Raw genomic sequence first — 16,364 nt, 5'->3', positions numbered from 1 at the left:
TCATCTTAAGTGAGAATAACAGCACAATTGGAAGAGCGTAGTCAATGTCACTGAACTGTGTATGCAGAAATTTTTGAAACAGTGTATCTTTGGCTATGTGTGTTTTCACCAAAAAAAAAAAAAAAAGACTTGAAATTGAGAGACAGAGCTCTGAACATTTCAGTTACAAAACACAATAAAATTTATCTTACAAAAGCAGCAAAGCAAGAGATCTAGTAACTAGGGAGTATATTCCCCACTTTTTCTTCATACAACATAATTAAAGACTGGCACAGAATTTTTAGTTATTTTAATACTTTATAATATAAAGTCTTGCATAAGCACATACACTTTATTTGGGGTTTGTAAGATTGATCAGGAGACTGGTTCAAATCACATCACTCACACATTTAAATACATGTCTCTGAACCATATTTTACAAGTTTCAGGCATCCAGCTAAGGGTACTGCAGATTTCTGAGTGTTTAGGAATGAAGGGGTTATTTTTATTTCCTTATGTTTGCTTGTTTATTGCAGGTAGCCTTCAAGAAAATTATCAACAATAACTCAAACGTCATCTGTCCCATGAAGATTTCCCAAAGAGTCCCAGGCAATTAATTTCCTTTATGGTCCCGTAACACTTTATTCATAATTTTATTGTACTATAATATACTTTCTCTCTTCACATGTTGGCTCCCCACTATGTTGAAAGATATTCCAGGACAGGAACCATATCCTGATCTGTTTTATGTCATCAGTGACTCGCATACTTACTGACACACAGCAGGGACTCAGTAAATACTCAGGGAACGAATGAATAAATGAAGGAACGAACTAATGAACTATACAAATTACAAACAGATGCTTAGAATATCATGAGGTCTAAAAAGATAGAGAGAGGTCAAGGAGCCGTGGTGATGCAATGGTTAAGGGCTCGGCTGCTAACCAAAAGGTTGGCAGTTAGAACTCACCCAGCAGCTCCTTGGTAGAAAAGAACTGGCAATCTGCTTCTGTAAAGATTACAGCCAAGAAAGCCCTATGGGGTGGCTCTGTTCTGTCACACGGGGATGCTATGTGTTGAAATCAACTCCATGGCACCTAACTACTGTCTTTCCCAGATTTAAAGAGTGGGAAGATGAGCACTGCGCAAAGACCAAAAGGTTTGGGAAAAGCTATGGTTTCCTTGGTATTCTGAGTACGTATGTATACGACAAATTCAGCATTTCCACCAGCCACTGCAAGCTTTCACCCTTAAAGAGACAAGGTACCTCCTTATTTTTATGCCTTCTTTTATTTTATTTTATGCCCTGGTGGCACAGTGTTTCAGAGCTCGGCTGCTAACCCAAGGGTCGGCAATTCAAATCTACCAGTCGCTCTTTGGAAGCCCTATGGAGCAGTTCTACTCTGTCCTATAGGGTTGCTATGAGTCAGAATCAACTCAATGGCAACAGGTATTATTATGCCTGTATATTTTTGGCCAGGTTCTGTCTTGCAAACTTGAGTTTCTAAAACAAAGTTATTACAAAATTTTATTTCAAATGGGTTTTTTTTCATTTTTGTGAAAATACATGTCTTTCTTTGACATCTATAAAAGACTTACAATTTGTCACTTTGTGTTAAAAAAAGGTTTATATTAGACATACACTTTGACTAATCACAAAATAAGTAACAGGAGATGGAAATTTATTTGAAATTTTTAGTTATTTTTCTTTTTTTAAAGGGGAGTAACTGTTTGGAAATTTCCTTTAAAATATATAATAACATAATTAACAATTTGAATTTCTCCTATGTCTCCTTCAAAATAATTCACATATAATCAAAGTATAGTGGAGTGAGAATCTGGGGACTCGTAGTCTTTTCCTGTATTAGTCACTCAACAGTCTATAATCTGAATAAATCAGTAACTTCCAAGTGATCGTTGATTTTCAAACTACACTCTTTGATGCCTTGAGGGTTCTCTGTATATGTTTAGGAGAGGGGGTGGAGGATGAGTAAGAATTTGCACCTCCCCTTAAAAAGAGTTAAAAAAATCACTGTACTACATGATTTGTGAGAATCCTTTAATATCCCAAATCCTATTTTTCCATTTCTTTACCCTATTAAAGACTGTTATTAGTTTCACATTTTAAATTGGAAAAATAAAACACCAAGTGTATACATGGCCTCCTAAAAATCACATAATGTATGCACCAGAAGCCACCCAACTCTAACGCTAATGGTATCTGTTGGTAACAGTTGCCCAGCTTGTCAAGTAACTACAGATGAAACATGGCTTCCCAGATATCAACGACTAGGAATTATTTTCCCCTGGAGCAAGCTAGGCAATAAGTCCATTAACGTAATTTTTACCATTATAAGCATTAAAAAGACATAGTTAAGAAACTGAATAATTATTTTGAAAATACCTGTACTATAAATTGTAACTCTCTTCTTTCTGCTTCCCATTGTTCTGCTTGTAATCTAAACTCCTCCAATGCTGTCTCCCTGATACGAGACTCCATCTCATTCTTCTCCTGCTGATGTTTTTCCGATGCTTCCTTTGTATGAATAAAATCTTGTTTTACTATTAGATCAGTAAAAGGTACCTTTCCTCCTTCATCACCAGTTTAAATATATAAAGAGGCTTTCCTTACCTACAGACTGTGAAAACTCATTATAATTCATGTTAAAATAATTAATAAAACTATCATATACTGATCATCACAATGTAGATCTGAAAAAGAAGCTATGGTTACCCATTTAATTTAAGCAACATAATACATATAGGCATATATTTTGACCCTATTTTTCTGAAAAATGTGTTTAACTTCAGAGGTCTGAACAAAACGCATTAAATGAGAAAGAGACAAAAACAAAGCAGACTCTAGTTAATATGGCGATCTCTAACCACCCATGAACAAGCTGTTCGGATTATCCCTTTGGTTTATATATAAATCTGACAGAGAACAATGTATTTCTAAAAAAGGGAAAAGAAGGAATTGTATGCAACAAATCAGGATAAGGAAACTCTAGAACATTAAAAATTTGGGGAAAAAAAACAAATTATTTTTAAGTTTGGAACATAACTATTTTCTAGTTCTACAGATAAACAATATTTGTAAAAGGTTTTTCCTTTTGGGTTTTCTTAGTCATACAACATTTATAAGATCTAATTTGGTCCAAAATCTTAAAAATATAAAATGCAGGTTTCCTGAGAGGCCCAATTTTCTAAACTATATGGTTTAAAACTAAGTCCCCGCTAACAGTATCAGAAAAATTCTGTGGTTTAATTTATATGAAAGAGAAAGAAAGCCTACCATGTCCATATAACAGCAGAAAGGATCTTCACAGTAAAGACTGCCCTCATAACTTTCACTAATGGAAAATCATTTCAAATAGACTTGAGGCTTTTTCCCCCAAAGGCTAAATACCCATTGCCATCGAGTTGATTCCAACTCACAGTGACCCTACAGGACAGAGCAGAACTGCCTCATAGGGTTTCCAAGGAGCGGCTGGTGGATTCCAACTGCCAACCTTTTGGTTAGCAGCCAAGCTCTTAACCACTGTGGCATCAGGGCTCCTATTCAACCACAGGAGTCCCTGGGTGGTGCAAACGGTTAAGCACATGACCACTAGCTGAAAGGTTGGCTGTTCGAACCCACCTATCAGAAGATAGGCCTGGCGACAGATCTGCTTCCATATAAGGTCACAGTCTTGAAAACCCTGTGGAGCAGTTCTACTCTGCATACACGGGGTTGCCATGAGTAGGAATCAACTTGATGGCAACTAACAACAACAGTTCAACCCCAAGTTCCCCAAAGGTCTCTCTGCAGCTCAGAGAAAAAGCCAACAGCCTAATATCAAAGCAGAGCTCTCCTAAGCAGTTAATCAAGATCATATCTAGATCTTCTTTCTATCTTGAGGTGCAAACTGATTGATTGTAAGGAATACTGTTATCATCACACTCCTTCCTCCATAGCACCAAGACATTCTACATGGGGAAGGCTATATAGGGCCCCCCCACCCAGAGATTTGTAATACTAGCCTTCACCTAAACTTCACACACTCAAATATATATGCCAGGCACTATTTCAGGGCCTGGGAATACATGAGTAAACAAAAAAGACAAACTATAACTAGTGACCCGGAGAAAATGAAAAGTAGATCTGCGGAGAATGTCTGGGAACCTTTGTGCCAAAGCTTTTAGAGTTAGTAAATGCTTTTGTAAAATTATTTTTTAGTGAAGATACATTTCCAGAATTCTGAAAAGCTATTTACGCCAGTGGTCAATGTATAGCATTATTATTTTATTTTATTTTTTTAATTTAAACTGGTACTTCAAAAAAAGACGAATATACACAATTCAAAATCTTTCTTCTAAGTAGCTGGTAACAGAAACCTTAAGCCGTATTTTTACTCTAGGGAGTAAAAAGAGAAAGAAAAAAAAAATGGGAATAAATAACTCAGAATAATTTTAGTAAACATTCATTAAATATTTTATACATCATATATCTATATAGAATGTGCTCTACAGAGATAATAAAGTCTCTATCAGATATACAAAGTATTTTTCTATATTTATTTTATATTCAGACCAAACTCTATGACCCATATATATAAAATTCTAAATTTTCACACTGCTGGACCAAAAGGACTGTAGGTTTTAATCTGCTTACAATATGCTCATATAAGCTTTTCTTTCCTTTTTCGTATCATTGTTTTTCACAAAAGAAAACACATATATTAGCATATTGCTACTGCATGTAACAAAAGAGATCAGCAAGAATACCCTAAGAAGGAGAGAGGGAGGGAAGGAAGGAGGGAGGAAAGAAAACAAAGAAGGAAGGATGAAAAGGAGGGGAAAAAAATAAAGAACAAAAATTAAATTTTCTTGCTTTTTGATAGTTATTTTCCTTTCCAAGGATAACTTCAAATAATTTCTAACCCATCTCAGTGAATATTATACGTAGCAAAATTCTTTTGTAAAGTCTACTTTACCTGTAGAGTTTTCTCTAGTCTGCTTTTTTCTTTCATAAGTAAATCATATTCCCTATTGCAATTTTGAATTATATTGTCTCTTTCCTCCAAATCACGTTCAAATCTTCTGCATTCTTCTTTCCATTTCTGCTGGGAAGTCTGAAATGCTTTGTCCATTTCATTTGCCTTTCCTTGAAGTTCTGAATTCTGAGCTAATAAAAATATAAAAGAATAATGGTATGTTTATAACCATGAGTTAAATTGTTAGAAGTCCAAAATCCTATGCATTGGAGCTAATTTCACCATTTGCAGTGCGATTTTAGGACAAAAATTTAACCTCTTCACACCAGTAAACTTTTGAAAAGCTCACTATCACTGAACCAATCTATTCTATAATTTCTCAATCAATTCTTCCACTTCAGACAAAAGTGAGTTTGTACCTCAATCGTGTGACATATTCCTGAAGTCTTCCAAGTTCCCATGTGGAATATAAGAATCTGGGTGCTAGCTTTTGGGGAAGCTAGTAGAAAAGATAAGCTGGAAGGAATGGTTCCCATATTCAGCATTTAGTATGCTACCTTCCTGTTTTCCTGGGATACAGGTCCCCTTCTTTTTGCCTGTGTGGTGATCCTTTATTTTACCATCTCCAGAGATTAAGCCACCTGACTACCAGTAGGAAGTGGAAGTAGCCCCACAGCACTGTGCTCTTGGAAAGGGGACCTTCAGACCTAACTGCCACTAAATAGCTTTCATCTAATCTTCCCTTATTTTATCCTCCACTGCTATTCTCACTCCCAATTCCAAAGTTATCTGATACTCAGTTTATGAACCTTTTGAGTAACTAAGAAGTGTCTGCCAGTTTTCCTCATTCTTGGCTTAGGATTCTGATGTCTCAGGTCTGCTAAATCAGTTATCCCTCATTCATTTGCTTCCTAGCTTCCAAAATTTTCTCACTTGTCACTTCTCCTATTCCCTCAATCAATGTGAAATTATCTTCTTTTAATTATCTGTAACTCTATCAGTTTGTTTTCAACTCCAACCTCAAATTTTTATTATATAAATGTTCAAAATTACAGAAAGTTGAAATTGTATTATAGCAAACACCCATATACCTACCACTTATATTCTACAATTGTTAACATTGTGTTATATCACACATTATCCATCTATTCATGCATCAATTCATCTACCCATCGATCAGTTCATCATACTTCTTGATGCATTTCAAAGCAAGCTGTAACATCAGAATATTTCACTCCTAAATAATTCAGCATGCATATCTCTAAACAGAGTTCGATATAGTTTTACTTCTTTTTGCAGGTAAAATTTACATACAGTGAAATGCCTATATATATGAAGTCTCGCATTAAAAGAGATTGACAGAGATTCAGAGACTTGCCAAGTACATACACTCATGTAACTCAACCAAAAACCAACCTTTGTGCTGTTGAGTTGATTCTGACTCATAGCAATCCTACAGGACACAGCAGAACTGCCCCATAGGGTTTCCAAGCAACAGGTGGTGGATTTGAACTGCTGACCTTTTGGTTGGTAGCCAGTTCTTACCCACTGCGCCACCAGGGCTCCTATGTAGCTCAAGCCCCTATCAAAATACATTTCCATCAACAAGAAAAAGTTGCCTCATGACTTTTCCTACTCAATACTCACTGCCAGCCTAGCCCAGATGCAACCACTTTTGTGACTTTTTTTCACCAACAGTAAGTTTTTCCTACCTAAAACTTCATATAAATGTAATTGTATAGGACGTCCTCTCGTGTACAAAATTTCTTCCACTCTGCATAATTTTTTCGAGATTCGTCCATGCTGTTACATGTATCAGTAGTTGGTTCCTTTTTATTCCTTGTATTTCACCGTTTGAACATAACACAAATTATTTCTTCAGTCTCATATTAATGGACAATGTTTTTTTTCTAATTTGGGACTATTATGAACGGAGCTGCTATGAAATTCTTAGCTGTTTTTCTTTCTAATAGGGAAATACCAAAGAGTGAAAATGTTAGGTCATAGGATAAATGTATATTTATTTCACAAGAAATTGCCAGGCTGTACTTCAAAGTGGTTGTACCATTTTATACTCCACTAAAAAAGTATGAGTGTTCCAACTGCTCTTAATCCTCATCAACACTTGGTATTAACAGCCTTTTCAATTAAAGCCATCTGATAGGAGTAGTGGTAGTCAGGATGGTTTTCATTTGCATTTCCCTGATGACAAGTGAGGATAAGCATGTTTACATGTGATTAATAGCCATTCCTATTTCTTCCTCTATAAAGTGTTTGTTAAAATCTTTTGACTTTGGACAAGTAAATTCCCATCTTCCTTGGACTTCAGTTTCCTCACAGTAAATGGAAGATCATTACTTTTATAAATGTTGTTGTTGTTAGGTGCCATCAAGTCAGTTCTGACTCACAGTGACCCTATGCACAACAGAAGGAAATACTGCCCAGTCTGTACCATCCTCACAATCATTGTTATGCTTGAGCCCATTGTTGCAGCCACTGTGTCAATCCATCTCACTGAAGGTCTTCCTCTTTTTCATTGACCCTCCACTTTACCAAGCATGATGTTCTTCTCCAGAGACGGGTCCCTCCTAATAACATGTCCAAAGTATGTGAGACAAACTCTTGCCATCCTTGCTTCTAATTAGCATTCTGGCTCTAATACTTCAGATTTGTTCGTTCTTTTGGCAGTCCATGGTATACTCAATATTTTTCACCAACACCATAATTCAAAGGCACAAATTCTTCTTCAGTCTTCCTTATTCATTGTCCAGCTTTCCATGCATATAAGGTGACTGAAAACATCGTAGCTTGGGTCAGGCATACCTTAGCATTAAAGTAACATCTTTGCTTTCTAACACTTTAAAGAGACCTTTTGCAGCAGATTTACCTGATGCAATGCATGTTTGATTTCTTGACTGCTGCTTCCATGGGCATTGATTATGGTTCCAAGTAAAACAAAATCCTTTACAATTTCAATATTCTCTCCGATTATCATGATGTTGCTTATTGGTCCAGTTGTGAGGATTTTTGTTTTCTTTATGCTGAGGTGTAATCCATACTGAAGGCTACAGTCTTTGATCTTCAACAGTAAGTGCTTTAACTCCTCTTCACTTTCAGGAAACAAGGTTGTGTCATCTGCATATTGCAGGTTGTTACTGAGTCTTCCTTCAATCCTGATGACCCATTCTTCTTTGTATAGTCCAGCTTCTCATATTGTTTGCTCAGCATCCAGATTGAATAAGTATGGTGAAAGGATACAACACTGATTCACACCTTTCTTCACTTTAAACCATGCAGTATTCCATTGATCTGTTCAAACAACTGCCTCTTGGTCTATCTACAAGTTCCACATGAGCACAATTAAGTGTTCTGGAATTCCCATGTTTTGCAATGTTATCCATAATTTGTTATGATCCACATAGTCGAATGCCTTTGCACAGTCAATAAGACACAGGTAAACATCTTTCTGGTATTCTCTGCTTTCAGCCAAGATCCATCTGACATCAGCAATGATATTCCTTGTTCCACATCCTCTTCTGAATCCAGCTTAAATCTCTGGCAGTTCCCTCTCGATGTACTGCTGCTATCACTTTTGAAGGATCAGCAGCAAAATTTTACTTGTGTGTGATATTAATGATATTGTTTGATAATTTCCTCATTCTGTTGGATCACCTTTCTTTGAAATGGGTATGACTATAGATCTTTTCCAGTCGGTTGGCCAGGTAGCTGTCTTCCAAGTTTCTTGGCATAGACGAGTGAGCACCTCCAGCACTGCATCCATTCGTTGAAACATCTCAGTTGGTATTCCATCAATTCCTGGAGCCTTTTTTTCGCCAATGCCTTCAGTGCAGTTTGGACTTCTTCCTTCAGTACCATTGGTTTCTGATCATATGCTACCTCCTGAAATGGTTGAACACTGACTAATTCTTTTAGGTACAGTGACTGTGTATTCCTTCCATCTTCTTTTGATGCTTCTTGCGTCGTTCAATATTTTGCCCACAAAATCCTTCAATACTGCAACTTGAGGACTGAATTTTTTCTTCAGTTTTTTCAGCATGAGAAATGCCGAGCATGAATATGTATTTAAAATGAAATTCCTATTTTTTTTTTTTAATTCCTATGTGGTTCTGCTGACCATTCATGGAGCAAGTGCTCTAAAAAAAGTGATTAACAGAAAAGAGGCCCTGGATAAGCAAAGCATTACTGAAAAAGAAAGACCAAAGTAGGAGCCCTCACACTACTTGATCTCAGAACCTACTATATAGTCACAGTAGTCAAAACAGCCTGGTACTGGTACAATGACAGACTCATAGACCAACGGAACAGAATTGAGAACCAGACATAAATCTCTCCACCTATGGTCAGCTCATCTTTGACAAAGGACCAAAGTCTGTTAAATGGGGAAGAGACAGTCTTTTTAACAAATGGTGGCAAAAATGGATGCACATCTGTAAAAAAATGAAACAGGACTCATACTTCACACCATACACAAACATTAACTGAAAATGGATCAAACGCTAAATATAAAACCTAAAGTGATAAAGATTATTGAAGAAAAAATAGGGACAATGTTAATACATGGCATAAATATAATACAAAACATAATTAACAATATACAAACACCAGAAGATAAACTAGATAACTGGAAGCTCCTAAAAAATTAAACACTTATGCTTATCAAAAGACTTCACCAAAAGAGTAAAAAGACAACCTACAGACTGGGAAAAAATTTTGGGCTACAACTTATCCAACAAGGGTCTAATCTATAAAATCTATAGAATACTTCAACACCTCAACAACAAAAAGGACAAACAATCCAATTTTAAAATGGGCAAACGATATGAGCGGACGCTTCACCAAAGAAGACATGCAGGTGGCTAACAGATACATGAGGAAATGCTTGCAAACATTAGTCACTATAGAAATGCAAATCAAAACTACACTGAGATACCATCTCACCCCGATATTACTGGCACTAATCAAATAAACAGAAAATAACAAATGTTGGAGAGGTTGCAGGGAGACTGGAACTCTTATGCACTGCTGGTGGGAATGTAAAATGGTATAAACACTATGGAAAACCATATGGCATCTCCTTAAAAAGCTAGAAATAGAAATACCATAAGATTCAGCAATCCCACTTGGAGGAATATATCCTAGAGAAATAGGAGCCATCACATGAATAGACATATGCACACCCATGTTCATTGCAGTATTATTCACAATAATAAAAAAACGTAAACAAGCTAAGCACCATCAACAGAAGAATGGATAAACAAATTATGGTACATACACACAATGGAATACTATGCAACAATAAAGAACAATGATAAATCTGTGAAACATCTCACAACATGGATGAATCTGCAGGGCATTAGGATGAGTGAAATAAGTCAATCACAAAAGGACCAATATTGTATGAGATCACTATTATAAAAGGTCCATAAAAGGTTTACACACAGAAAAAAAAACAAAATCTTTGATGGTTATGAGGGAAGGGAGGGGTGGAAAGGGAAAATCACTAACTAGATAGTAGATGAGTGTTAACTTAGGTGAAGGAAAAGACAACATACAATATAGGGGAAGTCAGCACAACTTGACCAAGAAAATCTTACAAGCTTCCTAGACACATCCAGATACCTTGAGGGATCGAGTTACTGGGGCTGAGGGCTGGGAACCATTGTCTCCGGGGACATCTAGGTCAATCGGCATAACATAGTTCATAAAGAAAATGTTCTACACCCTACTTCGGTGAGTAGCGTCCAGGGGTCTTAAAAGTGGAACTAGCCATCCAACATACATCTATTGGTCTCATTCCATGTGGAGCAAAGGATAATGAAGAAAACCAAAGACACAAAGAAAATATTAGTCCAAAGGACTAATGGACCACATTAACCACAGCCTCCACTAACCTGAGCCCAGAAGAACTAGATACTACCCCACTACCACCACCACTCTGAGAGCAATCACAATAGAGGGTCCCGGACAGAGCAGAAGAAAAATGTACAATGAAATTCAAATTAAAAAGAAAAAGACCAGACTTACTAGTCTGACAGAGACTGGAGGAACCTCTGAGATTACGGCACCTGGACATCCTGCTAACTCAGAACTGAAGCCATTCCTCAAGTCCGCATTTCAGCCAAAGATTAACCAAAAACCCAAACCCACTGCCATTGAGTAGACTCTGACTCACAGCAATACTACAGGACAGAGGAGAACTGTTCCATAGGGTTTCCAAGGAGCAGCTGGTGGGTTTCAACTGCTGACCTTTTGGCAAGTAGCCTGAACTCTTAATCACTGTGCCACCAGGGCTCTAGCCAAAGATTAGACAGACCCATAAAACAAACAATAACTCACGCGAGGATTGTGCTTCTTAGTTCGTTCAAGTACACAAGACCAAATGGGCAACACCTGCCCCAAAACAGACAACAAGGCAGGAAGGGACAGGAAAACTGGATGAATGCACATGTGGTACCCAGGATGGAAAGGGAAAGGGGTAGAGTCTGACACAAAGTGGAGATTGCAACCAATGTCACATAAATTTTTGAATGAGAAACTAATATGCACTGTAAACTTTCACCTAAAGTACAATAAAATTTAAAAAATTTAAATATATATACATAGGAGGCAGGGCAAAGATGGCAGAGTAGCTAGACGCTTCCAGTGGTCTCTCTTACAACAAAGACAGGAAAAAACAAATAAATTGATTACATATGACAATCTAGCAGCCCTGAACATCAAAGGTAAAGTTGAAGAATCAGACTGCGTGGCAGGGGGAGGGAGAGACGGTTCAGAAGCATCAAGGATCTGCCAGACTGACCCGGCTGGGGCCGGCGCCCTGTGGGCCGGATTGGCTGACATGTTTGGGAAGGCAGGAAGTGGTATTTTTCACGTCAGGAGAAACCAAACAGTGGAGAGTCTGCCCAAGCCTCCAAAGCCAGGGAAAAGCAGCGCTGAATCGGCAAAACATAAGTACATGGGTTAATACTGTGCAGATCAAAAAACACCCTGTTTGGGATGATCTTCTCTCCAATTTACCTACACCCTCTCCGCTCTGTACCAGGTCCTGAGCCAGCTTCACCCACCGCCGCTTCCCCTAGGCCAGAAGTAGGACCTGTTACATGCCCTGAGTCATTCTCTTGGCCTTGAAGAGGGAACAAATTAACAAACAGGAAAAAATAATCTGCCAGCTCCCCTAAGCTGGGAATTCAGGGCAAGCACAGCTCCTTTGCCTAAGCATAGGCATAAGGGGTCCATGGACTTTGAATGCCTTTCTCCACTTCACAGACCTGTGTGGGCCCATTTCAACAGCATAAGCCCTCACTAGCACAGTACAACAGGGTATATACCTGAAGCCTAACTTCACTGTAGCAGCTATATGGTGGAGTGGCAGGTTCATGACATTTCACATCTCTCTGCCCATTAAGCAGGGTCCTCACCTACCCACATCAGGAGCCTCAGGACTGGTGGCTCCACACATGCCACATAGCCACCTGCAACAGGGGCCCAAGAATAAGTGGTGCCTCCCAGTTCTTACAGCCAACAGCACTGGGTACCCACAGTCCAGCTGCAAAACCCACCCATCTATGTGCTCTAGGGGACAGGGAGATGCTTTCCTCCTAGACACGCAGGGGCAATCATCAGGTCCCTGTCTTGCTCAGCGTGTGACCCTCTACTGCAGCCAGATACCTATGCCAACTCCAAACACCCCTGACTATCTAGGACCGTAGGTGAGAGCCTGCACTGCACACTTCATGATCAACTATTGGGACACCTGAGCTGAATCCATACAAGAAAAGTGAATGGACTCCTGGGCTCACATACCTAGTAACAGATCTAACCACCTGGTGACAGGACGTTAGAGCTTCAAAGACCCAATAATCAAATGAGAACGCATGAGCAGCCTATTTGGGCATAACAAAACATAACAAAACAAGAAGCTAGGACACAGTAAGCAAATATAAAACAAATAAATATAATAACTTATTGATGGCTTGGAGACAACAGTCAATATCGAATCACATAAACAGGCAGACCATGATAGTTTCAGCAAGAGACCAAAACAAAGAATCAAGAAATCGTTCAGAGGAAGAGAACTTCTTGGAAATACCAGAGGAAGAATACAAAAGATTAATATACAAAACTCTTCAGGAGATCAGGCAAAATGCAGAACAAGCTGAGGAACACACAGACAAAGAAACAGGAACTTAAGAAGACTGAAGAAGAGAACAACGACAAATTTAACAACCTGCAAGAATCCACAGAGAGACAGCAAACAGAAATCAACAAGATTAACAATAAAATTTCAGAATCAGACAACTCCACAGAAAGTCACAGGAGGAGAACTGAGGTAATGGAAGTAAGAATTAGTGAGATTGAAGATAAAGCACTTGACACCAACTTATTTGAGGAAAAATTAGATAAAAGAATTCTAAAAAATGAAGAAACCCTAAGAATTATGTGGGACTCTATCAAGAAGAATAACCTATGAGCGACTGGAGTACCAGAACAGGGAGGGATACCAGAAAATACAGAGAGAATTGTTGAAGGTTTGTTGGCAGAAAACTTCCCTGATATTGTGAAAGATGACAAGATATCTATCCAAGATGCTCATCGAACCCCACATAAGGTGGATCCCAAGAGAAAGTCACCAAGACATATTATAATCAAACTTGCCAAAACCAAAGATGAAGAGAGAATTTTAAGAGCGGCTACCGAAAAACGAAAAGTTATCTACAAAGAAGAGTCAATAAGACTAAGTTTGGACTACTCAGCAGAAACCATGCAGGCAAGAAGGCAATGAGATGACATATATAAAGCCTTGAAGGAAAAAAACTGCCAGCCAACAATTATATATCCAGCAAAACTGTCTCTCAAATACGATGGTGAAATTAGGGCATTTCCAGATAAAAGGAAGTTTAGGGAATTTTCAAAAACCAATCTAAAATTACAAGAAATACTAAAGGGAGTCCTCCAGTTAGAAAATCAATTAACATCACATAACAACCCAAGACTACAACAAAGGACAGAGCAACCAGATATAAACCCAGACAGGGAAGTCACAAAAATAAAACAAAGCTAAAACACTGAAAATAGGGAAACAGAGACATCAATATGTAAAAGATGACAACATTAAAACAAAGAAGAGGGACTAAAAAATGTAGTCATAGATCTTTCTTATGGAGAGGAAGTCAAGGCGATATAAAGAAATAAAATATTGGTTTAAACTTAGAAAAACAGAGGTAAATATTAAGGTAACCACAAAGGAAACTAACAATTCTACACAACAAAATAAAAAACAAGAAAAACGTAAAGACTCAGCAAATACAAAATCAACGATGAAAAAGATGAAAAGAAAATACATAAAGAAAAATGACTTAGCACAGAAAATTAAGTGGAACAAAGAAACTGTCAACAACACACACAAAAAGACATCAAAATGACAGCACTAAACTCATACCTATCAATAATCACACAGAATGTAACTGGACTAAATGCACCAATGAAGAGACAGAGTGGCATAACGGATAAAAAAAATGATCCATCTATATGCTGCCTACAAAAGACACGCTTTAGACTTAGAGACACAAACAAATTAAAACTCAAAGGATGGAAAAAAATATAACAAGCAAATAACAATCAAAAAAGAACAGCAGTGACAAGATTAATCTCTGACAAAATAGACTTTAAAGTAAAATCCACTACAAAGGATAAAGAAGGATGCTATATAATGATTAAAGGGTCAATACACTAGGAAGACATAACGATAATAAATATTTATGCACCCAATGAGAGGGCTCCAAAACACATAAAACAGACTCTAACAGCACTGAAAAGAGAGATAGACAGCTCCACAAAGAATAGTAGGAGACTTTAACACACCACTTTCAGTGAAGGACAGAACTTCCAGAAAGAAGCTCAATAAAGACACAGATGATCTAAATGCCACAATCAACCAGCTTGATCTCACATACATATACCGAACACTCCACCCAAGAGCAGTCAAGTATACTTTCTTCTCCAATGCACGTGGAACATTCTCCAGAATAGGCCACATAATAGGCCATAAAGCAAGCCTTAACAGAATCCAAACCATCGAAATATTAAAAAGCATCTTTTCTGACCATAAAACCATAAAAGTGGAAATCAATAACAGATAAAGCAAGGGAAAAAAATCAAACACATGGAAACTGAACAACATCTTGCTCAAAAACTACTGGGTTACAGAAGAAATTAAAGATGGAATAAAGAAATTCATAGAATTAAATGAAAATGAAAACACATCCTACCAGAACCTTTAGGACAGAGCAAAAGAAGTGTTCAGAGGTCAATTTATAGCAATAAATGCACACATCCAAAAAGAAGAAAGGGCCAAAATAAAACATTAACCCTACAACTCAAACACACAGAAAGAGAGTGACAAAAGAAGCCCTCGGGCACCAGAAGACAGCAAATAATAAAAATTAGAGTAGAATTAAATGAAACAAAGGAGAAAAACAACTGAAAGAGTTAACAAGACCAAAAGCTGGTTCTTTGAAAAGATCAACAAAATCGATAAAACACTGGTCAAACTAACAAAAGAAAAACAGGACAGGAAGCAAATAAACTGAATAAGAAATGAGACGGGCAATATCACAACAGACCCAACTGAAATTAAAAGAATCATAACAGAATACTATGAAAAACTGTACTCTAACAAATTTGAAAACCTAGAGGAAATGGACAAATTTCTAGGAACACACTACCTACCTAAACAAACACAAACAGAGGTAGAACAACTAAATAAATCTATAATGAAAGAAAAGACTGAAGAGGTAATTTAAAAACTTCCAACAAGAAAAAGCCCTGGCCATGACAGTTTCACTGAAGAATTCTACCAAACTTCCAGAGAAGAGTTAACATCACTACTACTAAAGGTATTTCAGAGCATAGAAAAGAACGGAATACTCCCAAACTCATTCTATGAAGCCAGCACAACCCTGATACCAAAACCAGCTAAATACACCACAAAAAAAGAAAATTATAGACCAATATCCCTCATGAACATAGACCCAAAAATACACAACAAAATTCTAGCCAATAGAATTCAACAACATATCAAAAAAAATAATTCACCATGACCAGGTGGGATTCATACCAGGTATGCAGGGATGGTTCAACAGTAGAAAAACAATCAATGTAACCTATCACATAAATAAAGCAAAAGAAAAGAACCACATGATATTATCAATTGATACAGAAGAGGCATTTGATAAAGTCCAACACCCATTCATGATAAAAAAAACTCTCAACAAAATAGGAATAGAAGGGAAATTCCTCAACATAATTAAGGGCATTTATACAAAGCCAACAGCCAACATCATCCTAAATGGAGAGGGTCTGAAAGCATTCCCACTGAGAATGGGAACC

At 37.5% G+C, this 16,364-nt stretch overlaps 1 protein-coding gene across 9 annotated transcripts in view; it reads right to left on the bottom strand.

Annotated features, from left to right (window-relative positions):
* The window catches only part of CCDC171 (coiled-coil domain containing 171), a 299,366-nt gene that overhangs the window by 261,559 nt on the left and 21,443 nt on the right, over positions 1–16,364 (bottom strand). For all 9 annotated transcript variants that reach the window (XR_002823592.1, XM_023728627.1, XM_023728629.1 and 6 more), the window contains 2 exons: positions 4,956–5,146; positions 2,384–2,515 (listed from right to left, as the gene is read on the bottom strand). Coding sequence is in view for 8 of the 9 variants with exons in the window: in XM_023728627.1 (XP_023584395.1) it covers positions 2,384–2,515; positions 4,956–5,146 (323 nt within the window). In the remaining variant the exon portion in view is untranslated. The remainder of the gene's footprint in view (positions 1–2,383; positions 2,516–4,955; positions 5,147–16,364) is intronic.

This window comes from Trichechus manatus, unplaced genomic scaffold (genome assembly GCF_000243295.1).
Source record: "Trichechus manatus latirostris isolate Lorelei unplaced genomic scaffold, TriManLat1.0 scaffold00025, whole genome shotgun sequence".
NCBI classification, from domain to species: Eukaryota; Metazoa; Chordata; class Mammalia; order Sirenia; family Trichechidae; genus Trichechus; species Trichechus manatus.
Note: the sequence above shows the minus strand (reverse complement) of the source record. Positions and strands in the feature narration are given on the sequence as shown.